This window comes from Oncorhynchus nerka, linkage group LG12, assembly GCF_034236695.1.
Source record: "Oncorhynchus nerka isolate Pitt River linkage group LG12, Oner_Uvic_2.0, whole genome shotgun sequence".
Classification (NCBI taxonomy): Eukaryota; Metazoa; Chordata; class Actinopteri; order Salmoniformes; family Salmonidae; genus Oncorhynchus; species Oncorhynchus nerka.
In genome coordinates this window covers 34,894,059-34,908,871 of record NC_088407.1, presented here as the reverse complement: position 1 = coordinate 34,908,871, position 14,813 = coordinate 34,894,059, and the positions used below count along the sequence as shown (strand labels likewise).

Genomic DNA, 14,813 nt, shown 5'->3' with positions numbered 1-14,813 from the left:
TTAAATCATAGAACCACTTTAAAAAGGTTACCAAAAGGGTTTATTAGTACCTATTAAAAAAAATGGCATTTGAACATTCCCTTTTAAACAAACAAGGTAGGAACCAATTGAAAGTGGTACATTCTCAACAGGTAAATAGTACAGCAAGGTCAGTGTCCCCTGTACATTTTAAAGTTCGTCACAGCTGTACAAGAAAAAGTTCACAGTACTTTCTGTTTTCAATGCAATTTCAGACTGTGCTCTTGGACATTTATTTTCAGCATATTGGTGAACCAAAAACACCGCAAATGAAAATCTCTTCCACATGATCTCTGATACTTCCTATACGTATATACATGTCCAACACTCCACATCCAAGCAGCAGGCCATTGGATCGTAATTTTGACTGGGAGAAAAATGCTGATTTGTTGATCGTTTAATCAAAGATATTAAATACAAATGAAATAGTCATGTGTCACTGACTGATTGTTCAGACCAAATAAATACATTGAAAGAGTTAAATGTACACAGTATGTATAGAGACAAGGAAATATTAACTAAATCAGAAGCAGTATGAGTACCACTAACCATAAAGGGTTAGGTTTATTTTCATAGGAAATCAAATAATACATTAAGGGTATTGACATTTAACCACCCCTTTAAACATAAACGTTGTATTTACAGTGCGGGCATACATGTGTCAAATCACCATTACAAAAACGTAAATGTTCTTTAAAGGAAGAATTCTTTTACATTTCAGAAAAACGTTATACGAAAACAGTTTTTTTTTTAAAAAGTCACAAGTATTTTGAAGATTCAGTGTTGTAAAGTATGTTGCATTAATATCTAGAAAAATCGGTCCCACTTTGAACGAAGTGCAACCTGTATAGCATACACAAAGGCTTCACAAGCACTAAATCAATGCTTCACAAATCATCAATACGCGTATGTCATACTCTCCAAAAGGTGACAATTCCCACTGTAGGGTAAAATTGCCAAATGTGACGACATGCACTGTTTGTACACCATTCATAGAGTATCACTTACGTTTACAGATGACTTGAACCTTGTTCTCATTTGTATACGATCGCATCTCTCTTCTGCTTGGGATAACTTTGGAACAGATCTCCAAAATTAAAATCTCAGAGCTGATTTGCTGGTGTTTACAGTCTTATTTTTTGGCTCAGAGAACTTGGGGGGGGGCAAATAAAACCAAACTGGCGTGACGCCAGTTGGAGGACCCTGCTTTATAAGTTGCTCTCCGTTTTAAAGTGGGACCGGGAAAAAAATCTACTTTTTACGGCATATTTAAAATAACCCCATGCAAGGACATCCCTTGGATCTGAATAACAAAACTGATAGGAATTGTGAAAAAATATAAAATGAAATTATAAAATGTCAAAAGTTTGGATACGCCTACTCATTCCAGGGTTTTTCTTTATTTTTTACTATTTTCTACATTGTAGAACAATAGTGAATACGTCAAAACTATGAAAAAACATATATGGAATCATGTAGTAACCAAAAGGTGTTAAACAAATCAAAATAGATTTTATATTGATGACAGCTTTGCACACTGTTGGCATTCTCTCCACCAGTTTCATGAGGTAGTCACCTGGAATGGATTTCAATTAACAGGTGTGCCTTGTTAAAAGTTAATTTGTGGAATTTCTTTCCTTAATGCATTTGAGCCAATCAGTTGTGTTGTGACAAGGTAGGGGTGGTATACAGAAGATAGACCTATTTGGTAAAAGACCATGTCCAAATTATGGCAAGAACAGCCATCATTACTTTAAGACATGAAGGTCAGTCAATTTGGAACATTTCAAGAAGTTTGAAAGTTTCTTCAAGTGCAGTCGCAAAAACCATCAAGCGCTATGATGAAACTGCCTCTCATGAGGACCGCCACAGGAAAGGAAGACCCAGAGTTACCACTGCTGCAGAGGATAAGTTCATTAGAGTTACTAGCCCCAGAAATGGCAGCCCAAATAAATGCTTCACAGAGTTCAAGTAACAGACACATCTCAACATCAACTGTTCAGAGGAGACTGCATGAATCAGGCCTTCGTGGTCGAATTGCTGCAAAGAAACCACTACTAAAGGACACCAATAAAAAGAGACTTGCTTGGGCCAAGAAACACGAGCAATGGACATTACACCGGTGATAATCTGTCGTTTGGTCTGTTGAGTCTAATTTTGAGATTTTTGGTTCCAACTGCTGTGTTTTTGTGAGACGCAGAGTAGTGTAACAGATGATCTCCGAGTGTGTGGTTCCCACCGTGAAGCATGGAGGTGTGATGGTGCTTTGCTGGTGACACTGTCTGTGATTTATTTAGAATTCAAGGCACACTTAACCAGCATGGTTACCACAGCATTCTGCAACGATACGCCATCCCATCTGGTTTGCGCTTAGTGGGACTATCATTTATTTTTCAACAGGACAATGACCCAACACACCACCAGGCTATGTAAGGGCTATTTGACCAAGAAGGAGAGTGCTGCATCAGATGACCTGGCCTCCACAATCACCCAACCTCAACCCAACTGAGATGGTTTGGGATGAGTTGGACCACAGAGTGAAGGAAAAGCAGCCAACAAGTGCTCATGAAGCTGGTTGAGAGAATGCCAACAGTGTGCAAAGGCAAAAGTTGGCTACTTTGAAGAATCTAAAAATAGAACATCTATTTTGATTTGTTAAACCCTTTTTATATTTACTACATGATTCCAAATGTGTTATTTCATAGTTTTGATGCCTTCACTATTATTATACAATGTAGAAAATAGTACAAACAAAGAAAAACCCTGGAATGAGTAGGTGTGTCCAAACCTTTGACTGGTACTGTATGTACAGACGAATATCAAACAGCTGATCACCCGTAGACAATTTCAAATGACGCATGGTCTCAAGTCAAATTTACACGGCTGCGATTTGCCCTTAAACCTGCATCATATCATATCTGATACATTGAGTTAGACCAAGGACATGTCATTCATTCAGATTGAAGAACATAACTGACCTGTTCGTCATGGATGCATTAAAACAGGGATGTTAACCCATTCAGTTGACGAGGAGAGCCCTCCTGTCTGCTTAAGTGTGTTTCATAAAGCGCAATGACGTTATTGAACCCAGTGACGACATGAATATTAACTGTTTGCTTCGGGCATAGGAGACTTGGTTTTAGTAGTAGAGAATGACAATCGCTACAAAACTGCGCTTTCAAAAACAGCGAGTGTGTGTGTGTATCCCAAAGTTAATGAGGTAAAGCTCGTCTCTTGTGGTTCAATGTCACCTATGTATGCAGTTCAAGTTTAGTTGAACTTTTGTAGAGGTGAACTGCTCTAAAAATAAATAAACAGACATTAAAAGAAACCAGCAGTAACGTTTTTCTTTTCCTCCTCTACTTCTGAACAATGTTGTTTTTCGCTGTCTGGCATTTAGTGATTTGTGCTTCTTCTGCAAATCAAGACACAGAAGTAGGTGTATGTCAAGAAAATATGTGCAATGTCAGAAATATGTTTCCTGAAAATGTGTTCTTACAGATAAGAATACCCCCCCCCCCTTGGTACACAGAGCTGTGGTGAACGTGGTGATATTTAGACATGGATGGTGTCAGTTCAATGTACTGTTTAAGAAGGCTCAAATGCTCACCTTAGCTCTCAGAGTCTGTTGGTGGTTTTGGAGCTCTTGCTGTTCTTCAGGTATGACGAGTCCTCTGTATCAACCATTACTTCTACTTCTGCTGGGAGGTTGGCACTGTCCCCTGAAACAAAATGTGCATGGATAGATATGTCAGAAACCCTCAATCCCATATGTCCCCATTGCAATGGACCGGAGACTTTCTTTACCAGGAAGAACTCTGTGCCCTCTAATATATAATAGGTCCTTATTACCTCCCATCCCACCGCTGTGCTGCTGCAGCTGGCTGGTAAAGAAAAGTTCTCTCCTGGACACCTGTTCGTCCCAGGCCTCCAGGATGTGCCGGCGCTCCGGGGGCACCAGGCTCAGGGTGTCCGGGTGGGCCTCCTCGATGTGGGCCCTCACCCCCTCCAGGCTGTGGGAGTACTGGAGCTCCCCGCACACCATGCACACCAGCAGCTGGTTCAGGGGGTCGTAGTCCATGAGGTAGCAGTTCCTCCATACAGCATCTGAGATGGGGCCGTTGTAGTTGTCGTTATGATCACCGTCTGGGAAAATGAGCTCTGATTCCTCTGGGGGGGGCAAGAGAGTGGTATTGTAAGACAGGGGTTCCCAAACTTTTTCAATCAGGCCCCCCTTCTAGCATTGGGGAACATAGCTCTCTACAGTATGCAATGATTGACATGACAATAAGAGAAACTGATGATGCACTACCCAATTTCGAAATTGCACCTTGTGCATTCTACTATTACAGCATTGATGAGTAAGTTGAAAGCCGCACCGAGTTCAAAATAGTCAAACTGCCCGTCCACAGTTTTTGGGCACTATCCAGTCACAGTAGCCCATGAAAACATTCTACTAGCCAAGGGCTGAAAATATACAGTGCCTTGCGAAAGTATTCGGCCCCCTTGAACTTTGCGACCTTTTGCCACATTTCAGGCTTCAAACATAAATATATAAAACTGTATTTTTTTGTGAAGAATCAACAACAAGTGGGACACAATCATGAAGTGGAACGACATTTATTGGATATTTCAAACTTTTTTAACAAATCAAAAACTGAAAAATTGGGCGTGCAAAATTATTCAGCCCCTTTACTTTCAGTGCAGCAAACTCTTTCCAGAAGTTCAGTGAGGATCTCTGAATGATCCAATGTTGACCTAAATGACTAATGATGATAAATACAATCCACCTGTGTGTAATCAAGTCTCCGTATAAATGCACCTGCACTGTGATAGTCTCAGAGGTCCGTTAAAAGCGCAGAGAGCATCATGAAGAACAAGGAACACACCAGGCAGGTCCGAGATACTGTTGTGAAGAAGTTTAAAGCCGGATTTGGATACAAAAATATTTCCCAAGCTTTAAACATCCCAAGGAGCACTGTGCAAGCGATAATATTGAAATGGAAGGAGTATCAGACCACTGCAAATCTACCAAGACCTGGCCGTCCCTCTAAACTTTCAGCTCATACAAGGAGAAGACTGATCAGAGATGCAGCCAAGAGGCCCATGATCACTCTGGATGAACTGCAGAGATCTACAGCTGAGGTGGGAGACTCTGTCCATAGGACAACAATCAGTCATATATTGCACAAATCTGGCCTTTATGGAAGAGTGGCAAGAAGAAAGCCATTTCTTAAATATATCCATAAAAAGTGTTGTTTAAAGTTTGCCACAAGCCACCTGGGAGACACACCAAACATGTGGAAGAAGGTGCTCTGGTCAGATGAAACCAAAATTGAACTTTTTGGCAACAATGCAAAACGTTATGTTTGGCGTAAAAGCAACACAGCTCATCACCCTGAACACAACATCCCCACTGTCAAACATGTTGGTGGCAGCATCATGGTTTGGGCCTGCTTTTCTTCAGCAGGGACAGGGAAGATGGTTAAAATTGATGGGAAGATGGATGGAGCCAAATACAGGACCATTCTGGAAGAAAACCTGATGGAGTCTGCAAAAGACCTGAGACTGGGACGGAGATTTGTCTTCCAACAAGACGATGATCCAAAACATAAAGCAAAATCTACAATGGAATGGTTCAGAAATAAACATATCCAGGTGTTAGAATGGCCAAGTCAAAGTCCAGACCTGAATCCAATCGAGAATCTGTGGAAAGAACTGAAAACTGCTGTTCACAAATGCTCTCCATCCAACCTCACTGAGCTCGAGCTGTTTTGCAAGGAGGAATGGGAAAAAATGTCAGTCTCTCGATGTGCAAAACTGATAGAGACATACCCCAAGCGACTTACAGCTGTAATCGCAGCAAAAAGTGGCGCTACAAAGTATTAACTTAAGGGGGCTGAATAATTTTGCACGCCCAATTTTTCAGTTTTTGATTTGTTAAAAAAGTTTGAAATATCCAATAAATGTTGTTCCACTTCATGATTGTGTCCCACTTGTTGATTCTTCACAAAAAAATACAGTTTTATATCTTTATGTTTGAAGCCTGAAATGTGGCAAAAGGTCGCAAAGTTCAAGGGGGCCGAATACTTTCGCAAGGCACTGTATATACAAATATTTGGGCTATTACTCAAAGAAAAGCCTATAGCTGTATCTAGATTTACACCTAATAGATCTATAACAGGGGTATTCACTCTGACACTACGAGGTCCAGAGTCTTCTGCTTTTCTGTTCTACCTGATAATTCATTGCACCCACCCGGTGTCCCAGGTCTAAAGCAGTTCCTGATTAGAGGGTCACAATCAAAACAACGCAGTGGAACTGGCTTCGAGGTCCAGAGTTGAGTTTGAGGCATCTATACGTTTCAAATGTATTACCTTCTGTAGGTTCCGGATGGCTTTGGTCAGGAAAGTAGCCCATGTCTGTCTCTGTGGAAGTACTATGGAAAAAGACACCACAGTACTGGTTACTACCAACATACACATTGAGATAAGAGAAACGTCAGAGGGATCCTGCAAACGACTCTCTCACCTTAGATGTAGTTCAGAGCCCTCCGAGGTGTTGACCCACTGCTCAGGACCCTGTTCCTTTGGTTGAGAAAAATGACGGTCAGCCCTAATGGAAATTAACTGACCAAGAGGAACCAAAGTTACCCAAGGCTGAATCCCCCTTGGTACCAATGCCTGATTCACCATATAGTTCGGACTTAAAATATGATATGGTGTTTTCTTTGAAACATTCCCCATTGTAAAAAATTACCTGTGTATCCAGCCCCTGCAGCAGGTGTTGAGGCTGACTGCTGGGGAGGATGGGCCTCCAGTTGACCGAAGCCCTCTTCTCAGTCAGCTCCCTGTCCCTCATGGCCTTCCTAGCTCTCTGTTCCTTCTTCTTCACTCTCCAGTACTCCCTCTTCTTCCTCAGAGTCTCCTCTTCAGACTCCCCCGGCACTGGCTTGGGCGGACCCATGGAGCTTATGTAGATGGGGCTTCTGGTGAGCCCCTGCATTGTAGGCAATCCTACATTTAGTAAATTCCCACTTTGAGGAATCTGAGCACCTTGACATTTGAAAGGAGTCTGTGTTGGTGTGAACGTGGACGTTTGCCTGGGAGGATGAATTGGTAAGAGCTTGATGCTAGTCAGAGGGTTGGGCGGAGGTGTGAGAGTAGCGATGGGTGAGGCGTCTGCGTCTGAGATTTCCTGCACTTGCAATCGCCATTTTCTAACACGTGGCGAATCAGGGCTGGACCCCGGGGCCGCTTCCTGTTGGCTCTCCACCAATAGCAGCCCACCTTTCTTCCCCTCACCCAATGGAGGGACAGTGACACCGCCTCCTACAGGGAGAAATGCGGTACTGAAGCTGTGAGATGTCTGGGGGGACCCTGTGTGGCCAATGGATGAATTGGAAATACTGGTACAGTTGACCGGAGGTCTGAGCTGTAGTGTATCAGATGGCTGTCCCATGTTGGAGGTGCTGGGGCTCACAACCAGAAGTGTAGGGATGTTGGTGACCATGCTGAGGCTTGCCTGAGGTCCAGAGTCAGGGGGAGATATAGGCTGGAGAAGGGGGGAGGGCTGGGGTTTGAGCAATGGTGCGGCTTGTAGACTGAAGCTCCCGCCTCTCTGCACTGGCCTCTGTGTCGGAGTCTTGACAATATGGAGATTCGGAGCCTAAAAGACAACAACACAATCAATGGACAGCTTTACATTCGTTTTATGTCTCAATATATAATTTAGAACCAGGGTTATTTGATCAATTTGTTTATCTTTACAAACATTTACTTGTTTATGTTCAGAATCCATATACCTCCTCCCCCTCTCCCTCTATTTTCGCTGCTTGTGTCAAATGCCAGAGAGAGATTTGTGGCTTTTCAGTTAGACTGGACAGTGGCCTTGTGTACAGTATTGCATTGTCCACATTCCAATGAACATAACCACAAAATGTACTTTTACCTCAAATAAAATTGAAATGATAGGTATTGGCCTACCATGTGAGTCATGAAATCTGCACTATGATGAAATCTAATAGCATGGATTACAAATTATATCCACCCACCTGTGCTGCTTTGAGGGCTAGTCGTCTGCTGTAGTCCCCCTGCCTCAGCCCCCCTCCTCCCTGCCGAGCCTTCCTGGCTCTCTGCTGCCTCTTCATCATCCTCCAGTACTCCCTCTTCTTCTGCAGAGTCACATTCTGGTCTGTCACCGCCGGGGCGTGGTGATGTTGCTGACGCTGCTGCTGTTGTTGGGGGTGTTTTTGATGTTGTTGACGCTGGTGTTGATTTTGAAGTTGGCAAGGTGGTTGTTGTTGTGGTGGCTGGTGATGTAGCTTTGGAGGTTCTGGGGAGCAGCAGTGGTGGTGGCCTGCTTTTTTGGCACGCAACCTCTGGGCTCTACGAGGGACAGGGAGGGGTGGTTCTCCGGAAGCTGCCTTGTGGGAGCAAGGTTGTGTGGGTGTGTGAGAGGGGGGTTCGGACCGATTGAGAGGGGAAGCTGAGAAAGAGAGGGTGTTAGCACAAGGACTGGATAGGGGAGAGTCCTTAGGATGAGGACTCAGTGCACGAATGGTCACCTGACATGGTGGCGGGGCGTCAGCATCCACCTGCCACCCTTTGACCTCCAACAATAGGTCACCAGATATGGAGGCTTTCTCCTCGTCTCCCAGGGTGAGCAGAGGTAGATTTGGCTTGACCTCAATCTGGACGGCATTCTCCTTGGAGGAACAAGCCTGGGGTTCACTTTTACAAGGCAGCTGTTCTGTAATACAGTCAGGCTGTTCCGTTTTACAGTCAGCCACAGTGCTGAGAGATTCCTCCAGAAGCTTCTTCATAGAGGCCACTGCCAGGAGAGTGGTGGCCTGGCTGTCAGCACTCAAGGCTAGGTCTGGTGGCTCTGGATGTGGTGGAGACGGGGACAGTTTGATATCAACACAGAGGGGTTGTTCCAGTGGAGGACATGGAGCATGTGTTGAGATTGATTCTCTTTCTTTTTTTATTTGGTTTCCCGGTGGAGGCATGGGCAGACTGGTGTTTGAGAGAGGCTTGATAGTGTGTGTGTGGCTGACAGAGGTGTTGACATTGGGATTGGCTAATCGCGCTAACCTTTGGTTCCGCCTCTTCTGTGAGGCAGCATTTCCCCGAGCTTGAACTCCTTGCCTTAGGCGGATGGCGCGGGCTGCCCTCTGCTCTCGTTTCTTTACCCTCCAGTACTCCCTCTTCTTAGCCATACTTTCCTCCTCTGTTAGCTTTGGGTCCAAGTTAAGCACTGCTGATGCTGTAGAAGCTTTGACAGCCATCTGCATGACACAGCTAGCCGGCTTTGGCATTGCTGTAGGCACACCAGGAAAGGTGTTTTGGATGTTTTGAGGGTGTGTGAGGGTGATATGACTCTGGGGCTGGAAGACTGTGTGTAAATTCAAGAGGTTTTTCGGTGTGCTGCGATATTCAGTCCTCGGTCTGATTGAAACCAACCTGGGAGGATTCATGATCGACAGGCCGACGGGAGGACAAGAGACTTGAAACGGAGCAGAACGGATTAGAGGAGGTGGTGGGTTGTCCTGTGTTTGATGATTTAACACCACATTACTAAAGGCATCACCAGTAGGTTTGGGAAGCAGTTGGTGTTGGCGGTGTGTGTTGGTAAATAAATTATTAACAGGCATCCCACTACTGCTACCAATTTCACCCCCAATCTCTTTTTCTTCTGTAGTGAGATCAATTTGAGGAATATTATTGGTCACTGTGCCATCCTCCATGATGAAACCTCCAATGATCTCTGAGGCGCTGGTGTGAGTAGGCCTATTTTCTGTTGGTTGTGGCAGCGTGTTGCAGCCCGCTGCTCTGTCCTTCCTCATATCCTCCAGGATGCTCTGGTAACGCTTGACTCTTTGCATCAGAGCATCCCTCTCCTTCATCTTAGCTCGGACTTCGCCAGAAAGCTTGGCTCGCTGCTCCCGCTTCTTGACGCGCCAGTATTCCCGCATCTGGGCCGCCCTCTGCTCGGGGGTCTCCTTTGAGTCATCTCGTGGTGCGTTGTAGATTGTTAAGGCTTTGGCATGACAGGGGGACTTCCTCATCTTTCTCTGACCCAGGAAATTCCTTTGGGTTTCAATGAACCTCTGTCTCGGAGTCCTACAACGGACCATAACTCGGTTAACGTTGGCAAACTGCACTGGACCAGGTAGCCTTCTGCTTGGTTCCCCTGCTGGTTTATAACCAATTATATTAGATGTGATACCAGTCTGCATTGTTGCTTTAGCCTCCTGCAGATTCTCTGCTCTTAGCTGAACGGTCTGTTCATTAGCGTCGACTGTGGTTAGCTTAGCCAGGATTGAATCGTCAGACTCCCTTTTGACAGCAAAGCTAGCCACTGCTCTGGCGTTCTTCAGCAGCCGTCCGGCTGAGATGAATGGGGCACTGACCCTACTAACACACTGCCTCTGGCCCTGTCCACTCAAAGCGGACTGGGGACGTTCAACGTCCACGTTTGGTAACAGTTCTACTTTCTGCAACGATACCTCCATGTTAGTGATTCTTTTGCTGGCCTTGCTTAACCTAGCCGCTTGCTTCGCTCGCTGTTCTCTTTTCTTGATGCGCCAATTCTCTCTGCGCTTGGCGGCTCGCTCCTCCTCAGTCTCCGGTGTAGCTGATGTGTCGTTGATGCTTCTAACTTCTTGGGCCGTGACCACTGCACTCTTTTTCCCGCCTAGCGGTGTTACTTTCATCCCTCTAGGCCTAACCCCTGGTTTGTGAGCGAGCATAGGGGCAGATTGAGTGGTCACGATGGCCATCCCTGTGGTAATGTTAGTGGTTAGCGATCTAGGCTGAACAGACACTGTAACTTGCGTCTTTGTCATTGCATCGGGCCTTGATACACTCTGGGTGGTCAGATGCTGCTCAGATGACACTACAGGAGAGCTGCCATTGAGAATAGTCATTCCGCTCTGTGGTTGGCGAGGTGCAGAGCCTGAGGCTCTCACCGCCACTCTTACCGGAGGCACAAAGGAGCCACTGTTGAGAAGCACTCCATTGGGTTTGGCTGAGGTAACTGTTCCAATCACGGCGCTCCCTGTTGGATAACTGTTCACTGCCATCTTGCAGACCATTGCACCTTTTCCTGGGCCTGCACTGGACATTGGGAACTGAGGCAAGACTTTGTTGAGTTTTATCCTCTGGAACCAACTCTCCTTTTGGTTTGCTGAGGAATAGTTTGGGCCCCCTTCCTCAACACTATGGTTCTGATTATAGGAGACAGCAGAGCCCTTTCCCTTCAATAAGACTACAGGTGCACCGCCGACATAAGTTTGGTAGGAACCATCACTATTCAACAAAGGGGGGGCAGACCCTGCTATTGAACAAGAGGCACCAGAATTCAACCCCATTGAGGTTATGGTTTTATGGACTGCATTACTGTCCAAGGATTTACTTCCTCTGTTTGTTGCTTTTGACCTCTCCTTCTTGACCTCTGACAACTTAGCCCTCTGCTCTCGTTTCTTAGTCCTCCAGTACTCTCTCTTCTGGGCGAGGGTGGCGTTGTCAAACTCCGAGGCCGGACGGTAGCGCTGAACCCGTGGGCTGCCAGCCCCTCCCGTTCCCTGGGTGGTTGGCATGATGGTCGTGTTGCTGCTTGGTCACCGTTCCTACTCTTCACCAAACTGTGCTGGCAACGGAATCCTCACTCATCCTACTATTTATCGTCCAATGTCCTCCAGATATGGATATCGTCAGCCTTTAGCTATTGAGTAGCATCCTATAGGTCTTGTTATGTCCATCTCCCATCTCGGGTGGTCACCCGCCACATCTGGACATTAACAGACGCCAGATGGTAAAGTCCTAAAAGTATGAAAATAAACAACGCGTGAATAAACACATTCAGATATTAATCATAACAGGGCTTGTGATTGGATTGTTAGCTGACTTATCACTTCTTGAAATAGTTTGTTGGGTAGTTGATAAAACAAAAAATGAAAGGTACTTCTTCAAGACACATATCATCAGTGTTCGCAAAACCCCATTTACAGTGCCTTCGGAAAATATTCACACCCCAATGACTTTTTTCACATTTTGTTGTGTTACAGCTTGATTTTGTGTCACTGGCCTACACACAATACCCCATAATGTCAAAGTGGAATTATGTTTAAATTCTTTAAAAGTGGAAAGCTGAAATGTCTAGAATCAGTAAGTATTTAACCCCTTTGTTATTGCTAGTCTAAATAAGTTCAGGAGTAGAAATGTGCGTAACAAGTCACACAATAAGTTGCATGGACTCACCCTGTGTGCAATAATAGTGTTTAACATGATTTTTGAATGACTACATCAGCTCTGAACCCCACACATACAATTATCTGTAAGGTCCCTCAGTTGAGCAGTGAATTTCAAACCCAGATTCAACCACAGACGTCCTTCCCGGTGGTGTAAAGTACTTTAGTTTTTTTGGGTATCTGTACTTCACTATTTATATTTTTGACAACTTTTACTTCACTACATTCCTAAAGAAAATAATGTACTTTTTACTCCATACATTTTCCCTGATACCCAAAAGTACATTGTAATTGCTTAACAGGACAAGAAAATGGTCCAATTCACACACTTATCAAGAGAACATCCCTGGTCATTCCTACAGCCTCTGATCTGGTAGACTCAATAAACCCAAATGCTTTGTTTGTAAATAGATGTCTGAGTGTGGGAGCGTGGCCCTGGCTATCCGTAAATGGGGGGGGGAAACCAGACAGCACCATTTTCTTGTTATCTTAATATACGGAATGTGAAATGATTTATACTTACACTTTTGAACCTTAAGTATGTTTTAGTAATTACATTTACTTTTGATACTTAAGTATATTTAAAACCCAAATACTGTCCTACTTTTACTAGGTGACTTTTACCACCACTGGTCCTTCCTAACTCAGTTGCTGGAGAGGAAGGAAATCGACTCTGGGATTTCACCAATGGTGGCCAATGGTGACTTTAAAACCTTTACAGAGTTTAATGGCTGTGATAGGAGAAAACTGAGGATGGATCAACAACATTGTAGTTACTCTATAATACTCATCCTATTCTCAACGACAGTGAAAAGAAGGAAGCCTGTACCTAATACAAATATTCCAAAACATGCATCCTGTTTGCAATAAGGCACTAAAGACTGCAAAGAAACGTGGCAAAGAAATTGACTTTATGTCCTGAATAGAAAAGCATTATGTTTGAGGCAAACCCAACAACACTGAGTACCACTCTTCATATTCTCAAGCGTGGTGGTGGCTGCATCCTGTTATGGGTATGCTTATCATCGGCAAGAACTAGGGAATTTGTTAATGATAAAAAGAAACGGAATAGAGCTAAGCACAGGCAAAATCCTAGAAGTAAACATGGTTCAGTCGGCTTTCCAACAGACACTGGGAGACAAATTCACCATTCAGCAGGACAATAACCTAAAACACAAGGCCAAATATACACTGGAGTTGCTAACCAAGTCAACATTGAATGTTCCTGAGTGACCTACTTACAGTTTGGGCTTAAAAATCTATGGCAAGACTAGAAAATGGCTGTCTAGCAATGTTCAACAACCAACTTGAAGAACATATTTACTATACTAACAGCTCTGAGCTATCTGTGAACATTTTTATTGATTTGTTCTACCATAGGACATATTTTCAGAGTAGCCTCCATGCAACCTAAAGGAGACAGTGTTGCAAAACACATTTTCTTTGAAGACAACATGATCTTTGGCAAATGAAATCTGAAACGCTTCCAAAATGCAGGCTGTGTTCCTAGCAGCATGCACTACAACCAGGAAGAGAAAAATGGCACTGTCTCTTTAAGTCATGTCCCTCGTCTATCACAAAATATGTCTGTCGTGTGCCGTTTTTCATTCTTTATTTATTCTCGTGTGCATACCAAACGCAGTGTGCTGACGAGTGTCCAAGTATCGCCACCAATTCCAAAGAAAAGCGTCCGGAAGATTGGACAAATTTGGTGATATTCATGCCGTTACCAGCGCTGTCTCTACCAGCGTACAATGGACAATATCTTCCTCCTCCCCTGTCCACACGGACTGGCGCCTGTCTGCGTGTGTGTTCCTTGTCGAAATGAATCGAAAAGCATAAAACCCAAGCCAGCGGTGAAAGAGCAGGATGTTTGGAAACGTGTGGAAAAAAAACATGCATATGCATTACCTGGTAGTTACACCTAACTTTCCGGGACAGTTTGTTAACGTTTGGACAGATATACTGTCAGGACACTGCAGATACTTTCCGCGAGCCAGCCTTTCTCTCTATCGCTGCCTTGACAACGGTGAAAAGTACCAGGATGTGGGACCTTGCTGCTTGTGTGTAAACTGCGTCGCGTGGACAGATACAAGCCTCTTAAAGCAATACTTACCACAACAGGGGACATTATTGTTTATCTGGACAGCAACATGTATTTGAAATAGATGAACAACGGTATTGAGACATTTCTATCCATATCCACGATGCCAAACATTTCCACTCTATAACACCATTTTATTATAGGCTATTGGTTATATAATTTTTGACCATGCTGAAAATGTTGTTGAGATGTACAACTGGGACTGCACCCAATCAAATCAATTAATCCATTAGAATCCAATCAATTAAGTTATTTGTAATTGAATATACACCTCCCTAATATTGGAGTTGTGCCCCCTTTTGCCCTCAGAACAGCCTCAATTTGTTGAGTCATGGACTCTTCAAGGTGTCAAGCGTTCCACAGGGATGCTGGCCTATGTTGACTCCAATGCTTCCAGAGTTGTGTCATGTTGGCTGGATGTCCTTTGGGTGGTGGACC

General features: G+C 44.2%; 1 protein-coding gene across 2 annotated transcripts; it reads right to left on the bottom strand.

Annotated features, from left to right (window-relative positions):
• Positions 1-17: 17 nt before the first annotated feature.
• Positions 18-14,333, bottom strand: LOC115138179 (uncharacterized). Of its 2 annotated transcripts, none has more exons than XM_029674730.2 (8): positions 14,183-14,333; positions 8,072-11,843; positions 6,778-7,686; positions 6,550-6,647; positions 6,396-6,457; positions 3,871-4,188; positions 3,629-3,740; positions 18-3,433 (listed from the first exon to the last, which is right to left on the bottom strand). In XM_029674730.2, the coding sequence occupies exons 2-7, from the start codon at positions 11,618-11,620 to the stop codon at positions 3,637-3,639; spliced, it is 5,040 nt and encodes a 1,679-aa protein (XP_029530590.2). In that variant the 5' UTR covers positions 11,621-11,843; positions 14,183-14,333; the 3' UTR covers positions 18-3,433; positions 3,629-3,636. The 2 variants fall into 2 exon arrangements, with proteins under 2 accessions (XP_029530590.2, XP_029530591.2); XM_029674731.2 differs by having other exon boundaries at positions 6,550-6,605.
• Positions 14,334-14,813: the final 480 nt, after the last annotated feature.

Bases quoted from the DNA above. Each gene is read 5' to 3' on its own strand.
- LOC115138179 (XM_029674730.2), bottom strand. From the start codon at position 11,620: ATGCCAACCACCCAGGGAACGGGAGGGGCTGGCAGCCCACGGGTTCAG. The intron at 7,687-8,071 runs GTGGGTGGATAT...GTTGTCTTTTAG, and splicing joins TAGCCCTCAAAGCAGCACAG to GCTCCGAATCTCCATATTGT. The intron at 3,741-3,870 runs GTAATAAGGACC...ATTTTGTTTCAG, and splicing joins GCACAGCGGTGGGATGGGAG to GGGACAGTGCCAACCTCCCA.